The sequence below is a fragment of the Peromyscus leucopus genome, chromosome 3 (genome assembly GCF_004664715.2).
Source record: "Peromyscus leucopus breed LL Stock chromosome 3, UCI_PerLeu_2.1, whole genome shotgun sequence".
NCBI lineage: Eukaryota > Metazoa > Chordata > Mammalia > Rodentia > Cricetidae > Peromyscus > Peromyscus leucopus.
In genome coordinates, this window is record NC_051065.1 from 103,413,036 (window position 1) to 103,431,674 (window position 18,639).

General features: G+C 46.1%; 2 protein-coding genes across 4 annotated transcripts; both read right to left on the reverse strand.

The window, feature by feature from the left end:
• Positions 1–866: 866 nt before the first annotated feature.
• Positions 867–9,386, reverse strand: Snrpg (small nuclear ribonucleoprotein polypeptide G). 2 transcript variants are annotated; one of them, XM_028854008.2, is made up of 4 exons: positions 9,257–9,386; positions 4,258–4,280; positions 3,339–3,463; positions 867–1,042 (listed from the first exon to the last, which is right to left on the reverse strand). In XM_028854008.2, the coding sequence occupies exons 1-4, from the start codon at positions 9,286–9,288 to the stop codon at positions 992–994; spliced, it is 231 nt and encodes a 76-aa protein (XP_028709841.1). In that variant the 5' UTR covers positions 9,289–9,386; the 3' UTR covers positions 867–991. The 2 variants fall into 2 exon arrangements, with proteins under 2 accessions (XP_028709841.1, XP_037059789.1); XM_037203894.1 differs by lacking the exon at positions 9,257–9,386 and adding an exon at positions 8,859–8,918.
• A 1,187-nt stretch (positions 9,387–10,573) lies between these two features.
• On the reverse strand, positions 10,574–16,576 carry Fam136a (family with sequence similarity 136 member A). 2 transcript variants are annotated; one of them, XM_028854020.2, is made up of 3 exons: positions 16,431–16,576; positions 15,525–15,665; positions 10,574–11,904 (listed from the first exon to the last, which is right to left on the reverse strand). In XM_028854020.2, the coding sequence occupies exons 1-3, from the start codon at positions 16,515–16,517 to the stop codon at positions 11,716–11,718; spliced, it is 417 nt and encodes a 138-aa protein (XP_028709853.1). In that variant the 5' UTR covers positions 16,518–16,576; the 3' UTR covers positions 10,574–11,715. The 2 variants fall into 2 exon arrangements, with proteins under 2 accessions (XP_028709853.1, XP_037059788.1); XM_037203893.1 differs by lacking the exon at positions 16,431–16,576 and adding an exon at positions 15,790–16,320.
• Between the last annotated feature and the right edge of the window lie 2,063 nt (positions 16,577–18,639).

An 18,639-nucleotide genomic window follows, 5' to 3' on the forward strand; every position in this document is an offset into this window, starting at 1 on the left:
TTACTAGGGGTGGGCTTTGAGATTTCAAAAGCCCAAGCCTTTCCCAGTTAGTTCTCCATCTACAGATATAGCTCTCAGCAACTGTTCAGCGCCAGGCCCGCCTACTGCATGCTCCTTGCCATGCTGGTCATGGACTCACCCTCTAAACTGTAAGGCCCCAATAAACTTCTCCCCCCTATAAATTGCTTTGGTCATGGTGTTTCTTCACAGCAATAGAAAAGTAATAAAGGTAGATCCTATCCTAAGATGGCTCATGGCAAATAAATAAATAAATAAATAAATATTATAAAATATGAAATAAGGGACTCAACCCAAATTTGAAGTCACAGGAGGTAAAAGGCACTAGAACCAATGTTTGAAAGCCACACGTTTGTAGCCAATCTGCTATGGAATAATCCTTCTGTACTCTGTGAATACGTATTACTCTTATTGGTTAATAAAGAACTGACTAGCTGGTAGCCAGGCAGGAAGTATAGGTGGGACAACCAAACTAAGGATGCTGGGATGAAAAAGAGAGGTGTCAGAAGAGTTGCCAGCAGACACAGGGAAAAGCAAGATGAGCATGCTGTACTAAGAAAAGGCACCAAGCCACATGGAAGAGTGTAGATAAGAAATATGGCTTAATTTAAATGTAAGAGTTAGCTAGTAACAAGCTTGAGCTATCAGCCGAGCATTTGTAATTAATATTAAGTTTCTGAGTGATTATTTGGAAGTGGCTGCTGGCACAGGAAAACTGCCTATACTTACCTCGTTTCACACTGAGCCAAGAAGCTTCCACATGAATGCATGAAACAGCTCAGGCAAGAACATCCGCTGAGAGAAGAGTAACCACTCAACTTCTACATTCCTAACACCCAAAAATGCACTCTGAGTATTACAAGAGTTTATTTAGCAAAAAGTTTTATATGAAAATGTACATGACCCAATTCTACACCCCAATCAAACAGTCCTTAGGGGAAGGATGCGGACTCCTCTGTTGACCAGCCATTGTTTAGACTCTTTCCAAGGCTTCTAACATGATGATGCTGTTTCCTCGTATGACCTAGAGAAAGAAGTCAGTTGAAAAGAATAATTCATTTCAAAGACCAATCATAATACTTTCCCACCATGACACATCAGTGAGGCTTTTCTCAAGGCACAAGGACCAAGATAATTTTTAAATCCAGATATGAATGAGGTATAGAGGCACATATCCTTTAATCCTAGTAACTCAAGAGGCAGAAGGAGCCGGGTGGTAGCGGCACACGCCTTTAATCCCAGCACTCGGGAGGCAGAGGCAGGCGGATCTCTGTGAGTTCGAGGCCAGCCTGGTTTCCACAGCGAGTTCCAGGAAAGGCACAAAGCTACACAGAGAAACCCTGTCTTGAACCCCCACCCCCTCAAAAAAGAGGCAGAAGGACCTCTGTGAGTTCCAGGCCAGCCAGGGATGCATACCCGTTTTGAAAGGGGGAGGGGGGGGCGTGCAGCAAAGTATAACTTGAAGCCTCCTAAGCCTATCAGAAGAGACTGTTATCAGAATTGAAAAGTAATGATTATTACCATAAACTTTTGATTTGAAATGATGCAAAACAATCATTTAAAACACCTGAGTAAACTAGTAAAAAGGGTCTACCTCTACCCTGCTACTACCCAACTTAAGAAAACCATGAAGTCCAAGGTGTTGGGCACTCAGCCCAGTGGATGAGGTCCTACTTTCACCACGGGAGGTGTGGTGGTTTAAATGAAAATGGCCCCCACAGGCTCATAGGGAGTGGGCTTTGAGGTATCAGAAGCTCAAGCCAGGTCCTGTGTCAGTCTCTTCCTGTTGCATATGGATCCAGATGTAGAACTCTCAGCTGCCTCTCCAGCACGCCTGCCCGCGTGCCACCATACTTCCCATCATGATAATGGACTAAACCTCTAAACTGTAAGAAAGCCTCAATTAAACGTTTTCCTTTATCAGAATTTCCATGATTATGTTGTCTCATCACAGCAATAGAAACCCTAACTAAGATGGGAGGTGTAGGAGGAGAGAGGATATGACCTCTTATCACCACAAGAAAGTCCTTATATTAATCCCACAAACAAATCTGGGTTCACCACTTACGAGGATTATGGTATATAAGACATGTCCTACAAGACAAACAGCAATTTAAAATCTGTATCCTACTGAGGAATACAAATACCTTTCTTTTGTGGCCACAGAACTATTGCTTAATGGATGTAGCAAAGTCTATGTCTAATATGAAAGCTCAGCTGCATATGGTATTGCTCAAGCCTGTAATCCCAGCCCTTTCAGAGCCTGAAGCAAGAGTACCCTGAGTTCTAGGCCATAAAGCCAGACCCTGTCTTAAAAAAAAAATGTGTGTGTGTGTGTGTGTGTGTGTGTGTGTGTGTGTGTGTGTGTGTGTGTGGAGGCTTTCCCCCTGCTTCTGGTTTACCTTATTTTCTGTCATAAATGGCTGTCATTATGTTTAACATTCATGCCAAGAATGCAAAGTAGTGCCTTGTGTGTGCTAGGAAAGCATTATAACACTGACCTACATTCCTAGGTCCAAAACCTGATTATTTTATATGAAAATTTTTTATGTGAAAGTTTTGCCTGCATGTATGCATATACACCATGTACATGTTGGATATCTAAGTAGGCCAGAGGAGGAGCCGGGCAGTGGTGTCGCACGCCTTTAATCCCAGCACTAGCGAGGCAGAGGCAGGCGGATCTTTGTGAGTTTGAGGCCAGCCTGGTCTACAGAGCAAGATCCAGGAAAGGTGCAAAGCTACACAGAGAAACCCTGTCTCAAAAAACAAAAACAAAAACAAAAACAAAAAGAAGGCCAGAGGAGGACATTGGATCCCCTGGACTCCATAGGCACCAGGCATATACATGGTACACAGACATACATGCAGGCAAAACACCTATATACATAAAATATGAGTAATTAAACAAACAAAAACAATCAAGCCATTTTGGCCAGCTCCTGAAACCTGTATCTTAACAAGGTATCCTGGGACATCATATATGTTAGAGAATTTTTACTGTAACCAAAAGCCTGGCTATGTATGCCCATTTCTTATAGGGCAAAGCTCAAAAATGTTTTCCAACAGCTATATGTTTTAAGACCTATGCTGAAAAGGCTCTGCAGAAATGAGATCTTATCTATAGGTACCTGGAATATTACCACAGCTGAATGTGTCTATAAATAAAAGCAAAGAGGAAATGCAAAGTCCCAATCTTTCCTTTTATTTGCCTTTCATAAGACAACTAACTTGGATTTAATATGAGAAATTGATGTAAGGGAAGTGAAGACATATCCCAAAAGACAAAAGAAAAGGACACCCTGACATCTACCTTTACTTACCACCATGCCGATGTTATTCTGTTGCCCACTAGTTGCCATCTCCACACACTCATCAATCACAAGATTCATAAAGGGATCAAAGCCCCGTAGTATTCCTTGTACATGTCGGCCACCATTTAACTTCACTGTAAGGAGGGAAAAAAGAAGTTTCAATAAACCCTTACCTGTTAACCATCCATCACAGATCAGGTGGGAAAAGAAAGGTTGTTGGGATGTGTGACCCCACTACCCTTCCTATCTGCCCAACTCTGGGCCAATATTTTAGGTCTTCTTTCCCTATATTTTATAGCCTTTAAGATCCTATGAAGACACTACACGTGATGTCTCTGACTATAATCCCAGCACTTGGCATAATGAAGGACTGATTCAAAAGGAGTTTGAGACCAGACTGGGCCACACAGCAAGACCCTATTATCAATGACTCCTCACCAATAAACCTCCCCGACATAAATGAGTAAAGTAGTATTACCTTTACACAAAAAAACTGAAATTCCAAATAACAGGGTTTATGGTTAAGAGCTGTTATATAGTAGAGCAGAGAATCAAATAAAGGCTAAAACCCCTGTATTTTAAAATTTCAATATACTACACTGCATGGGTCAGGCTTCTATTCAAGTCTGTATTTCCTACACATTCACAGCAAACATCAATTGATGTAGTTTCAAATATTACAACATAGGAAACTCCTAATTCTGTCCATGTCAGGGAGGCACAGATGTAATAATATAAAGTATTAGGTATTGGCAATTAGAAATTAGGCATAGAAAAAAAAGTCAAGCTAGAACTTTGAGAAACCTGATGAATGGAGATGAATTAGATGATTTATATACTTTAAATTTCTATAACGTGTCTCCAAAGATTAAATTATTGCTAAGACAGACAGAAAGAAACTGAGTAATTTAAGTAGTGGCAAACTTACACGATAACTTCTTGTCCATAAACCTGAAAAAGTAAGAGTAAAAATTATGATTTACTTAAAGAAAAATTCTAAGCATAAACAAGCACAGAATCAGTTACCCTCACACATACACAAAATAAAATAAGTCTTAAAAAGCATTTTGCACGCCAGGCAGTGGTGCCACACGCCTTTAATCCCAGCACTTGGGAGGCAGAGCCAGGCAGATCTCTGTGAGTTTGAGGCCAGCCTGATCTACAAAGCGAGATTCAGGACAGGCTCTAAAACTACAGAGAAACCTTGTCTTGAAAAATAGCAAAAAAGTATTTTGCTCAGGTCAGTGGTGGAGCACACCTTTTAATCCCAGCACTCCGGAGGATCTGAGTTTGAGGCCAGCCTGGTGTACAGAGCAAGTTCTGAGACAACTGGGGCTGGTGAGAAGATTCAGTGGGTAAGGACATTTGTTGACAAACCTGATTTTGATTCCTGGAACCCATATGTTGGAAGCAGAGAACGAATTCCATAAAATGTCCTTTAACCTCCATATCTGGCACATGTACACACATCCACAAACCAATGTAAAAAGTAACTTTTTAAAATTTGTACAATAGAAACACAACATTTAAAACAGTAAAAATCTGGTATTGTTTGTGTGTGTATGAGTGTATGTGTACCAGAGCAATTGTCAGTAGCAGCCAGAAGAACATCAGATATCCTAAAACTCGTCACAGGCAGTTGTGACTTGCCCTGAGTGGATGCTGAGAACTCAATTCAGGTTGCTCTTAAGTGCTGAGTTAAGAGCTCCCAAATCCCACATTGTTGTCGTGGGCTAGTATATTTAAACTATTTTAATAGGCAATATAGTGAGTATTTATACTAATTACAAAGATTTTGTTACATTTTGGTTATTCCTAAAATAACAAAACTATATGTAATTCAGCAAATATAGCTAACATTGGCCTGAAATTCTGTAGCCCAAGCTGACCTCAATTTTGCAATCTTCCTGTTTCAGCCTCGTGTGTGTGTGTGTGTGTGTGTGTGTGTGTGTGTGTGTGTGTGTGAGAGAGAGAGAGAGAGAGAGAGAGATAGATATTATAGGGATGTGCCAACAGGCCTGGCAATAAATAGTGTTTTATTTAACATTAAAGCATTAAGTTTAAGTGTTCATGACAAATCTCAACAAGTATTAGTGAAATAAGTGTATACTTTGAAACTTTAGTTTGGATTAAATATGAAAATCTAATTCCATAAAGACATATAAGATCATTAAGACATGCAGTCAAGTCGCTTAAAACTTACTCATCTCTATGTCTGTTTGTGTCTGTGAATGTGTGATGTGCGTAAGTGGATACTCAAAGAGGGTGTTAGATCCCCTGAAAAAGCAGGAAGCACACTTATAACCACTGAGCCCTCTCTCCAGTTCCCAAATCAGCTTTCCTCCCTCCCTCCCCCCCCCCTCGTCAGAATTTCTGTCTTTATAGCCCTGGCTGTCCTCGAACTTACTCTGTAGATCAGACTAGCTTTGAACTCAAAAGATCTGCCTGCTTCTGCCTCTGGGATTAAGGGAGTGTGTTACCATAGCCCTGCTAGCTAAAATTTCTTTAAAACTTATTTTGTGTTCATCATGGTGCCAACATGGAGTCACAGCACAACTTTAAGGAGTTAGTTCTCTCCCTCAACTGCTGTCTTCCAGGAACAGGCTAGGAAATTTCCTCTCCTCTCTCTCTTCCCCTTTTCCTCACTCTACTGATGATCGAATCTAGACCACCAACCATTCCAGGCAAATGTTCTTCCACCGAGCTATACCCCCATCTCTCTTTTATCTTTCCGTTGAGACAGTCTTACTTAATTACCCAGGCTGGCCTTGAACTTGCAGTTCTTTGCCTCAGCTTCTCAGTAACAGATATTTCAGGCCTGTGCTACCAGGCCAGGCCTGGTTTTAATATATAGAACATCATAGAAAATTTCAAATATAAATTTAAGCCACAGAGTCTGATGGAAGTGGGAAATAGATATATTTACAAATAACATCTATAAAACTCAAAAAAAAATTTTTTTTAAACAGTTTTTTTTTTTCTTCTTTTTTTTTTTCTTCCCTGTGTAGCCTTGGCTGTCCTGGAACTAGTTCTATAGACTAGGCTTGCCTTATACTCAGAGATCTGCCTTCCTCTATCTCCCTGAGTGCTGGGATTAAGGGTGCACTACCATTGCCTGGCTTAAAACACTAAATTTTAATAGGAGTTATTTCATAAAGCAACAAACACAGGAGCATGCTTAATTCTTACAAGTCATGTACTATTATTACCACATTATACAGATGGAGCACCAAGGCTCAGTGTGGTGGTTTAAATGAGAATGGCCTCCAAAGGGTCACATATTTGTATGCTTAGTCCCCAGCCGATGAACTGTTTGGGAGGAACTAGGAGGTGTATTCTTGTTGGAGGAGTTGTCCTTGGGGTTTTGAGGTTTCAAAAACCAATGCCAGGCTGGAGCTGGTGGTGGGTTCCAGGACAGCCAGGGCTACACAGAGAAACCTTGTTTCCAAACACCAAAACCAAACAAAACAACCAGGCCCAGGGTCTCTCTGCTTTGCTTGCTTCTCATCATAACCATGGGCTAACCCTCTAAAATTGTAAGTGAGCCTCCAATTAAACGCTTTCCTTTATAAGAGTTGGTCACGGTGTCTCCTCACAGCAATAGGACAGTAAATAAAACGTCAAGGTTTAGAACAGTGTTCTCAGTCATATACCAAGTAAGAATATGGCTGCTGGACTGCAGATGGAGGGGCTTCAAAACTGGACTAGGAAATCTGGATTTGACTTTGCAGCGATCAATTGTTACAGTAGAGTCAACCAGTGGCAAGATTTACTGTGGCAACAAATTTTAAGAGGTGGGAAGGATGGCTCTGTGGTTAAGAGGGTGCTCTTCTAGAGGTTCTGAGTTCAATTCTCAGCAACTACATGGTGGCTCACAACCATCTGTAATGAGATCTGGTGCCCTCTTCTGGAGCACCAGGCAAAACACTGTATACATAATAAATCAAATCTAAAAGAGGTGGGAAGAATGCACTTATGCTAGAGAGCTCAACTTTGAAATTACTGAGATATTTGGCTAGATGTGATTAAGAACCACTGAGTCACACTAAACTAGGGGTGAAAGCTCTAAAAGAAGGATTTATGAGAAAATGAAGGAGGCAGATCTAACAGTATTTCAAAATTCATTAAATCTAGGGATGAGAAAGGTTATCAACTTCAGGGAACAGGGGATAAAGTTCAGTGGGAGAGTAGCATGCACAAGGCCCTGCCTCAACCACAACACCACAAACAAGCCAACAAACAAGCCAAAACAAGACTAATACAGACACAACAACCACTAGTTCCAGTCTTTGAAAGGCCCAAGTAGTGTTTGCTAAGAATCAAAGGGCATTTAAGATTACAAGTAGAGAACAGTCCTTTGGTTTAAAACCAATAACCATTTTTTTTTTTTTTTTGCCAATTTCCCAATCCAGACAATACAAGACTTCATTCACTAGCTCATTAATAAAATCAACAGCGCAGAGTAATTTCTACTTTTTAAAATGTCCAATCTATGGCTTAGTAAATCTTTAACAGATCCAACTAAAAATGAAGGGGTTTCACATAGAGGTTTCTGTGATAAAAATGTGCACTCAAATATAAAATTAGTAAATGTGATCTTTTCCCTGCATTGGAGTCTTTACAGAACCAGTGATAAACAGGCTATACACAAAGCAGATCATTTAGCCACACCAGAAAAACGACCCAGTATTAATCTTGTACTCTGCAGTCTAACGACTATGTGCAGGATCTCAGCATTACAAATGGGATAGGCTCAGACCAGTCAGTAGTGTCTAAGAGACCACAGCTTTAAACTGGGTCTTGTTTTACGGGGTGCAGAAAAAAAAACCCTGCAAAAACTAGTTGTCTCCGGTTAGAAAATGGATGTTCCTCCACGGACTTATTACCAGGCCAGATACTACACATTTAAATTTAACCTGCATGCGAGAGGGCAAGCAGGTGTACAGCTGACGATGCATCAGAAATCTAATTCTTGGGGCTGTAGAAACTGCTCGGCACTTTCTGCTTTCTCAGAGAACCCGAGTTTGGCTCTTAGTACCCACGCCAGGTTCACAACCTCCTAACAACTACTGTTTCACCGGATCCGACGCCCTCTCTGGCCTCCGCTGGTACTACATTCACGTGCACAAACACACAAACATGTCTGAGAGCATTAAAAAAAAAAAAGATAAATTCTCGATGAATGCAGTAGAATGTGCACATTTATTTAAACAGAACACACTGCCTCACTATAGACTTAAAATTTTTTAAAAGGGGACAAGAAAGAGGAACAGTATTTCCCCAAAAGAAATCCAAATAAATTTTCTTTTTGTTTGTGACAGGGTCTCACTTTTTTAGCCTAGACTGGCCTGGAACTCGCCCTTGCTCTCTTGGAACTCGCTTTTTAGACCAGGCTGGCCTCTGCCTCCCGAGTGCTGGGATTAAAGGCAAAGCCACTACGCCCGGCTTTCCAAATGCACTTAAATTTTTTTAAAATTTTATTTGTAGTGGTGTTTTGCCTGAATGTATATCTGTGTGATGGTGTCAGACCTTGGAGTTGTGACAGTTGTGCGATGCCATGTGGGTGCTGAGACTTGAACACGAGTCCTCAGGAAGAGCAGCCAGCGTTCTTAACCGCTGAGCCATCCATCTCTCCAGCCCCTCAAATGCACTTTTTAAAGCTGTGAGTTGCCGGTTCCTCACAGACAACCACGCGCCTCGGTGTTGACCGCAGCCTTGGTCCTGTCCCTAACCAGGTAGCCCTCTGGCCGCCCGCTGAGAGTTCAGCTTCGGGAAGGCGGAGGAACCTCCACTGCGGTAACCATGCCGACCGGACCTCAGGGCCACTTCCGGCTCCCACGAGCGCCGGGACCTGCGGCCGCAGCCGAGGAAAGGCGGGAGGAGGGTTGGCGCGGCCGGGGGGCTTCGGTCGGGCCGGCTTTACTCACTTCTTCAGCTCGGGAGGGTGGGCCTTGCTCATGGCGACTTTTCAGCGGGCTCGGGACGATGGAAAAGAGCGGGGGCCTCACAAACGCACGCGCAGCAGGCCGGGCGCCGATGTCTGACGTCACTACCGTGCGAGGCAATCTCATTTCATCTCGCGATACTGAGAAGGACGCCTGAACCAACGCCACACTTCCGTTTGCGTCGTCAGTGATTGGCTAGGATTGAGAGGCGGGGCCCGGGCTAAGCGTCCTTTGTGTGAAATTGAAGCGGCAGCTTTCGCGCCCCTTTTTGTCTTAAATTTCCCCTTTCCTTTTTTTCTTTCTCGTTACATTTTCGTCGTTTCTCCTTCCCTTTCCTCTTTTCCCATGCCCTCCCCCGTTTTTGATGTAATTCATGCGGGCCTCGAGCTCACCGTGTAGTCGAAGCTGATTTGAAATCATCTTCCTGCCTCCGCCTCCTGCGCCAGGATCACAGGCTGCCGCACCACGCTGTCCTTTATTTCCTAAGCGTACCCAGGCAAAGGTGAGGGCTCCTGAAGCATCCAAATTAATCAAGGGTTTCTCAGCACTAGTAGCGGGAAGGGGCCGAGGCTGATTCTAGGATGTGAATCAGGAGTCTGGAGTATTCTTGACCCATAGTCCTGCAGTTCTGCGTCCAGAACCCCGCTTAGCACATCACGGCCCCTGTACATAAAACGTGAGGCGAATCACAAGAAAGCCCAGAGGTCTTGAGCCTGCCTCTGCCTCCTGAGTGCTGGGAGTAAAGGTGTGCACCTTCCCAGGGGTGGCACTCAGGCCGCCCTCAGTGACTTGGGCTTTCTTGCTTCAGTCATCAAGAAAACGTCCCCACAGTTGGAGGCAGTTCAACTGAGGTTCATACCATGTGACTAGTTTGTGTCGTTGACAAAAACCAACCAGCACAAGGAGTCTTTAACTGTATACCCTTTCCACCACTTGCTGTTAGGGGTCTCAGTATGTAGCCCAGGCTGTCCTCAAACAAGGGCAGCCCTCTCAACCTTGGAAGTACTGAGTTTACAGGTATGCAGCCCTAATCCTATTATTTTCTGGAGGAGCTTTCGAGACAGGTCTCTGTGTAGTCCAACTATCCTCAAACTCAAGAGATCCACCTGCCTTTGCCTCCCAAGTGCTGGGACTAAAGGTGTTATGCCACCATCGCTTGGCTCTGGGTGTCTTTTCTACATTAACAGACTTTAAGCCATTATGCTCTGACTTTCCCTTAGTGCTTTCCATCTACTACTGTGCACTCTCAGGATGTCTTAAAATTCAGAGGCATACTGATATATCACTACCCACTAGGAAAAAGTTGGAGACCATGAAACTTTATTTAAAAACAAAACCACTTGGAAAATATATCACAGGCTCGACAGCAAACTGACAAGAATTATCACTGTTTCAAGTAATTAATTGGTATAAATACAACATAGTGCTTATCCAAGATAAGGTGCCATGTCGGGGCAGCAACACTGCACTGCAAAGCCCCAGGCAGAAATGGCATTTGGTGAGGTGTGCCTGTCTAGCTCTACAGTGGTCCTAGCTTTCCTTGGCCCAAGCTGCTTACTCTTAGGCTTCCTTGTGCTAGAGGATTACCTCTAAAAGGCTCAAGGGGCCGAGGGAGTAATATTGGGTTTGGATTCTGTAAAATTTAGGTTTTCCCAAACCTAGTACTTCTCAACAGTTCCTATTTGACTGTTTATTCTCAGCTACTGGTATGTGACTGACAATCACACTCCCTTGTTCTTCATGGGGATGTGTCACTTTGCCACAGAAGTCAGAGAAGGAAGCTGTTTCCCATGCACAGTATGATACTGCCCTGCTTCTTCAGGGGCTTCCAGAATGACAGAATTTGAAGAAATAGACTTTCCCATCTTGATGGCCAAAACTTAAAGGAACCTTTAGAAGCTATTCAAATTTCTCTCCCTCCTGCATCTTAAATCCACTTTGTGCCCTTGCATGTAAGACAAACCGAAAAGATCTAGAAGGAAATCTTTTCCTCCCTCTAAATGACTAGCTGACTGAGTGTTGTTTCAGAGCACATGCAAGGTGTGTGTGTGGTAAACAGGAGCTTGGCAAAGAGACACACTTCTCAAACTTTACCAGCAGGCTGAAGAAAGCTTCCAGCTTGATGTCTACGTAGTGAGAATCTGAGCCCTGGGCATAAGGGCAATCTCTCCTGCCAGAACAAGCACTGGCCCGTGACAATTTAGGTCTAGAATTCTCCCCTGTGCTATCTGTGATCCAAATTTTAGCACCAGCTTCTTTCCACTTCACCTTCTAAGATCCAGATGCAAAGGAACTGGTGTCCAGGGGTGAGTGGCATTTGCCTGGAACTTGCTGTGTCCTGAGTTTTCCTCATTCATAAACACTGCTTATAAACATTGCTAAACTTCCATTCTTCCTTTTAAATAGCGTGCCCTCAGCCCCACGGTCACTGGCAAACAATTTTATTTCCCGATGGATGACAGAGACTCCTTCATCTTTTTGGTCATCGTTGGGATGAGGTGCATGTGGTCGTCCACACACTTGGCCACACAGCTGTCCAGCTGCCGCTTCACCTGCAGCTCCTTGTTTCCTGCGTCCATCGAGTCTTTGGCTTTGTCATTGCAGTGCATGGTGCACCGGGCCAGGCGGTCCTGCGTGAGGAGGAAGAGAGAGGAGGCTGAGGAGCTGCTTCTACCGTCTAAAGAGTGTCGGGCCCATGCTAGGCTCTGGGCTACAGGCTTCCTACAGATTGCCTCTCTGCCCGTTACTAAGTGCAGTATTTTCTTAGCTAAAACAAAGTACCACTGGGAAGGCTCAGACTAAGCACTGTTAGAAGGCAAAGGAATGAAAAAATGAATTTTATTCAAGATGGTGGCAGCAAACAAAAGACTATTGTTAGATTTTTCTTTTCTTCCATTTTTCATGTGTGGTGCTGTGTGTTTTTGGATGTATTTGTGGATGTGGAGGCCCAAGGTCCACGTTGGGAACCATCCTCCATTGCTCTTCCAATAGTCGCTGAAGCAGGGGCTCTCAACCAAACTCATCTCACTGATATGGCTAGTCTTGCCTGCCAGCTTGCTCTAGAGAGTCTCTGTTTCTGTCTTCTGAGGCTGGAACTATAGGTGGGCTGCCATGAGACAATGGTTTCTGGTGAACTGAACTCCGAGCATGTTTGCGTGGCAAGTGCTTTAACCCCTGAATCATCTCCCTAGCACACATTTTAATCTCTTAATGACTGTCTTTGCTACAGAAAAACAATCCAAACAGTTGTCAAGCATCTACTGTGTGCCAGGCTTTCTTCTAACATGAAATACAGAGAGGATCAAAGCTTAAGTGTTCCTGCTCACTTGGGATTTGTAGTAGACATGTTAAGAAGAGAGCTGGACATGTGAATCAGGAGTTCAGGAGTGAGGTGAAGTCTGAAGCAAGAGGTCTGAACGCAAGCACGGTCAGGGGTGTCTAACATTCTGGCTTCTCTTGGCCATTCTACTATCTACAAACTTTATGCTCAAGAAATGTAAAACTACCAGGCGTAGTGGTACATGCTTTTAATCCCAGTACTTGGGAGGCATAGGCAGGAAGGATCTCTGTGAGTTCAAGGCCAGCCTAATCTACGAAGCAAATTCCAAGACAGCTAGGGCTGTCACACAGAGAAATCCTGTCTCCAAAAAAAAAAAAAAAAAAAAAAAAAAAAATACATACAAATGTCTGAAAATAGTTTAAAAAGGTTTTTAATTTTATGCTGGGCTGCATATGGCCCAGAAGCCACTGGCTGGGCACCCCTGCTGTAGGATATTAACAGTTATGAGAAAAGAAACCAGGATCGATGCTAGCCTGTATATGCTACTGGGCAGAGGCTGGAATGGGGAAGAGCCAGCAAAGGAGGCAGAGGTAAATGGCCTAGAGGGTGGAAAAGCAGGAGTGAAGTGTGTAGACAGGTCAGGGCAGAGGGCTGAGCACTGCCTGCTGGACCTAGCCCCGTGGGTACCCTCCTCATCACCACTGTGAGCAGCTCCAAAGTGTAAGTTAGCCTGGAGTGATTGTGAAGGGAAGGAGAAACTTCTACAGCAACCCAAGAACCAACTTTTTAAAGATCTCATCTAGAAATTTCTCAAAATGAAAAGGTGCAATAATCTGCCGTTATTACTTCACAATGGCTGGGCCTTTGAAGAGTTTTGTACATCAGAGTGTGAAAGTGTATCCCAGGTTAGGTGGAACAAGAGTGCTGGCTTCCACATCCCACAAAACACACTTAGATGAAGGTACTTTCAGGAAAAGGAGACTTTACAGTACACTGTAGGGCCTGGTGTCACAGGTTTGTAATCCCAGCACTTGGGAGGCAGACACAGCAGGATTGCTGATTTTCAGGCCACTCTGGGCCACAGAGCTGAGACCCGTTTCAAAAACCTGAAGAATACTAATGCTTTTTATGACTGTTTTTTGTACCATGGAAGCCTCTCTCCAGGTGTCCAATAGGTGACATTCTGGGGAGGGTTTAAGACCATACACACTGTGAAGGACTGACTCTAGTCTGCACCTTTTAAGCTGTGTGTGTGTAACTGGCATGTGTGCTGGGCAAGCCTATAACATCAGTGGACAGCTTGTGGAGTTGCTTCTCTCCTTCCATCTTTTTTTCCCCCCAAGACAGGGTTTCCTGTGTAGTTTTGGTGCCTGTCCTTGATCTTGCTCCAGGCTGGCCTTGAACTCACAGAGATCCGCCTGGCTCTGCCTCCTAAGTAGATTAAAGGCATGCACAACCACCACCCGGCACACCTTAATTCTTTTTATTTGTTTTTGAGACAGGGTTTCTCTGAGTTTACCTGGCTGTCCTGGAGCTGGCTCTCTAGAACAGGCTGGCCTTGAACTCAGAGATCCGCCTGGCTCTGTTTCCCGAGTGCTGTGATTAAAGATGTGCGCCACCACTGCCTGGCTACTCTTCTTCCATCTTTATGTGGATTCTGGGGATCAAACTCAAGTTGCCAGGCTTGTGTGGCATGTACTGAGCTAGCCACGAATCTACATCTTTTACAGACCTTAGTCCACTTTTCAGGAAATTTCATTATTTTAGAAATGAATCAAAGAGGAAGAACTCATGAGATCCTACTCTTAGCTGAGGAACTACTAGTAGGTGTCCCCCCCCCAACCCCCCTCGAGACAGGGTTTCTTTGTATAGCACTGGCTATCCTGGAACTTGCTCTGTAGACCAGGCTGGCCTTGAACTCAGAGATCCTCCTGCCCCTGCCTCCTGAGTGCTGGGATTAAAGGGGTTCGCCACCACTGCCTGGTTGAAAGTTAGAAAAAAATATTTGTATTTGTGTTCCTGAATGTATGTATGTATGTGTACCATGTGTGTGCAGGAACCTGCAGAGCTCAGAAGAGTTGTCATATCCCATGGAATTGGAGTTGCAGATGGCTGTGAGCTGCCATGTGGGTGCTGGGAACCCAACCTGGGTCTTCTTTAAGACCAGTCAGTGCTCTTCCCCACTGAGCCATCTCTCCAGTCCTGAGCCAGCAGGCAGTTAAAGGTTGCTGCAGGAAGAAGTCCTTTGCCTTGAGTGATGCCACCACTGTTAAACTGCCCTTGCTCGTGCAATCTACCTTCATTGAATCCAGAGTGAACAGTAAAAGGAAAAAAGGGGTCCAGGAGAGGAACGGGTAAAAATGTTCTCTAAATATTAAAGAGTTGAATTAAATAACTGAGATGATGTTTTATTTATTTTGTTGTTGTTGAGATTTTACCTTTTATGTGTATGAGTGTTTGCCTAAATGTCTGTGCACCACATGTGTACAGTGACCACAGAGGGCCGAAGAGGGCTTCAGATCCCCTGTGACTGGAGTTACAGATGACTGCGAGCCACCATGTGGGTGCTGGCGCCTCTGGGAAGCAGCCAGTGCTCTTACCTGCTGAGCCGTCTCTACAGCTCCAAGTTAAAAGACATTTTAAGGAGTTTTATTCTACACAGCACAGATGGTATTTGGTGCTCAGCACATCAAATGACAAGCCAATGGCACAGACACTTGGCTATCAACTCCCTTGGTAACTTTCTATTACTACGGGTAAATTACATCTCATCTCCATGGGAAAACACGGCACAACTTAAGAACACTCAACTCCTAGGGCTTTTTCCAAAACTTCAAACCCCAAGAATACCAGTTAGCCAACAGACTGCCACCAGTCTTAACAGAACTAAGGCCCTAAAGTAGAATAAACGCTTCTCATCTCCCGTCAAAGAGCTGTTCAAGGACTTGAGAACTCTGTCGCATTCCTCACCTGGAATCTTTCCAGCTCACTGGTCACCAAGGCCTGAGCTTGAGCCAAAGGTGCATGGCAGCGTTCGATGCATTGGTGCACCTGCTGCATAGATGCCTGGTTGTCCTCACAGCAGTTGGCGCTACACCGGAACATGAGGCCCTGGGGAGCGAGAGCAGAGCCTGGTTAGAAAGGAAAGACTCCCAGGACAGCCCACCAAGGACTACAGGGGTTCGGAGGCTATGCTTCTACTTGTACGTTCCTCACCATCCTTTGCTTCACTTACCCTGAGAATATATCATCAGGACTTCCTAAGACTAGGTTGATAACCCCGCCTAGCATTTGCGGGCTGGGGATTAGAACTAGCGATTGCCTAGTTCTAATTTAGCCCTGTGTTCCATCCGGCACCGCATAAACACCAGGGGGGTGGCTCATGCCTGTAATCCCAGCACTCCGAAGGTGGAGGAAGGGAGATGAGGAGTTGGAAGCCAACCTGGGTCGAACGAAAGCCTGTCTGTTGCTACTAGCTCACTGGTACACAACGCACCCAAGGCTGGGCGGAAAGAAAACCACGTTCTGAAACCCAGGTATCTGGGTTCAGAGGTCGGCCTGGTTAGTCAACGCCCCACCAGGGGACAACCCACACAGTCGATGGTGGGGTCGTAAGGTCGTGAAGGCAGCAAGGAAAGGGAGGCGGGGCCGCGCCCACGGTGTTCAGGGGTCGTGGCATCTGAACCAGCCCTGGACAGCCCGAAGAGACTTCGGCCTGGTGGTTCTCCTGAGCCGGTCTCTTCGGGCCTCGCGCCGGATCACCTCAAGGGCGTAGCCGAGGCCAGGCAGGAGGAAACGGCCCCGCGCGAGGCCCTGGGCTCGAACGTCACCGCCCCACCCCCGCCCGAGCTTTCCAACCCCACCCCAGTCCGCTACCTGCATCTTCCGGATGTTCTCCCTCTCTACACTTTTCACCATGGCGTCCACAGCCTCCTGCACCCGGAGTTGCTGCACCTCCGCCATGGCGACCCTGAGCTGCGCCGCGCCGGCGCCCGCGTGCACTCGCTGCGCCCCGCCCCCTGCGCCCGCGCCGGGTCTTCTAGCCGCCCCGCCCCTCCCTCGCGCCCCGCCCTCCCTCGCGCCCGCCCTCCCTCGCGCCCCGCCCTCCCTCGCGCCCCGCCCTCCCTCGCGCCCCGCCCCTCCCTCGCGCCCCGCCCCTCCCTCGCGCCCCGCCCCTGCGCCCGCGCCCGGTCTTCTAGCCGCCCCGCCCCTCCCTCGCGCCCCGCCCTCCCTCGCGCCCCGCCCCTCCTCGCGCCCCGCCCCTCCCTCGCGCCCCGCCCCTCCCTCGCGCCCCGCCCCTCCTCGCGCCCCGCCCCTCCCTCGCGCCCCGCCCCTCCCTCGCGCCCCGCCCCTCGCTGCCCAGCCTGCCGGGTCACCGGGTGGTCCACCCGGGTACCTTGCCCCACCCCCTGGCCATCACGCACCTTGCGCTCAGCACGCACTCCCTTCCCGGGCCCTCATCGCCCCCTGGCGTCCAGATTGAGCAACTACAGACAGGAGTCGGTGCGCTTGCCGCAGCTTCTTCACTAGAGCCAAAATGTTTGGTGTCCAGAGAGCTCCTGGAGGGTCTGCCTTCTTTTCTTCCTCCCTTTCCCTCTCTCCCTCTGCCCCTTCCGAGTAAAAACAAAAACAAAAACGCACCAACAATTAATGTAATTATCTGCTCTTGGGTGTACCGTTTGATCAGTTATTATTTTGTCTTGGTTTCTTTTTGTTGCGGAGTAGAATTTCGTTGGATGTATATACCACAATTTGTTCACTCAATTTCCCAGTTGGTGGACGCTTTTGTCGAGTTATTAGTTACTGTGAGTAAAGGGTACTCTTGAGGGAGTTATTTGTAGATATGGATTTTCTTCACTTTTGCGTTAGGGTTAGGACAGATGTGTGGTTTTGCATGTAGTTGTGAAAGGAATTAGCTTAAAGAGCAGTGCGGCATAGGGAGGTGTGTGGCTATCGAGACTGTAGAGTGTTTATGCTAGTAATAGCGAGCTGTTTCTAGGCTCCTGGATTGCTTTTATCAGCCATGTGCCTCCACTCTCGCTTTTCCATTGTCTTATGCTGTCATCTGTCAAACACACGTGGCCGCTGGTCTGGGTAGGGGCGGTGCATAGAGGAGCCTCAGCGCGAAGGAAGCGGGCAGCTGCGGGCAGTGTTGGTTGGTAGAGCTGGGCTGTCGGTGGTCCCACTGGAGAGAAGGGAGGCGGCGGTCCGAGTGTTTCAGTAAATCTCTCCCCTAGGAGGTGAGCTTGCATTGAATCCTTGGATTGAAGCAGAAGGTCCTTGCCTGGCGCTCAAGACGGGGAAGAGAATGCTAGGCAGGCATGTAAGCTGCAGTGGACGAAACAGAGAAAAAGGTTAAAAACAGAAAAAGGATGTAACAGAGAAAAAGCTTTATGGAAATCGCTTGGTGAGGAAAAAAGAGCTTGGCGTGTGAATGCTGGAGACTTTAGGCTCTTGCTGTTACTGGCCACTAGATGGCAGGATAACTCCAATTTGAGGGTAGGAAAAGCCTGGCACAACCCATTGTCCTTTGAGGAAAGCTGCGTTCCTCCACGGCTGGGCTGGGCTGGGGGCAGGACATGTTCACTATCTCAAGCCAGGCTTACAGGGGGCCTCTCCAGGAGCAGCTGGAGTCAACAGCAGTTACCAACAGTCCAGATGTTTTGCAAGTACTTTGTGTGGGGTCTGAAGTGGGTTCTTCACTGTCCATTTTTCTCCCATTGGGCAGAAAATCTAGGCAGACAAGGTAAAGGCTCTGGAACGTTCAAGTCCTAGTGGGTCAAGACGCCTCACCCAGCCTGTGGAAAGAAGTCTCTTGAGACTGACTTCATGATTCCAGATCCCACAGAAAGTTCTTTATAATAGCACAGTCTAACACTTCTCTCTTTTCCCTTTATTCCTAAAACGTATCTTGGAGTTTCAGCAACCTCTCCTACATTAAGGCCCAGTTAGTCACACTGTGATGTGACTGAATGTCTCTGCTCATATGACTTTGTTAGGTTCAGTATGCAAGATAGGGTGACTCTGTAGTATTTATGGAAAGTGACTCCTGACATATGTCAGAACATGGCCAACTTTAGGACAG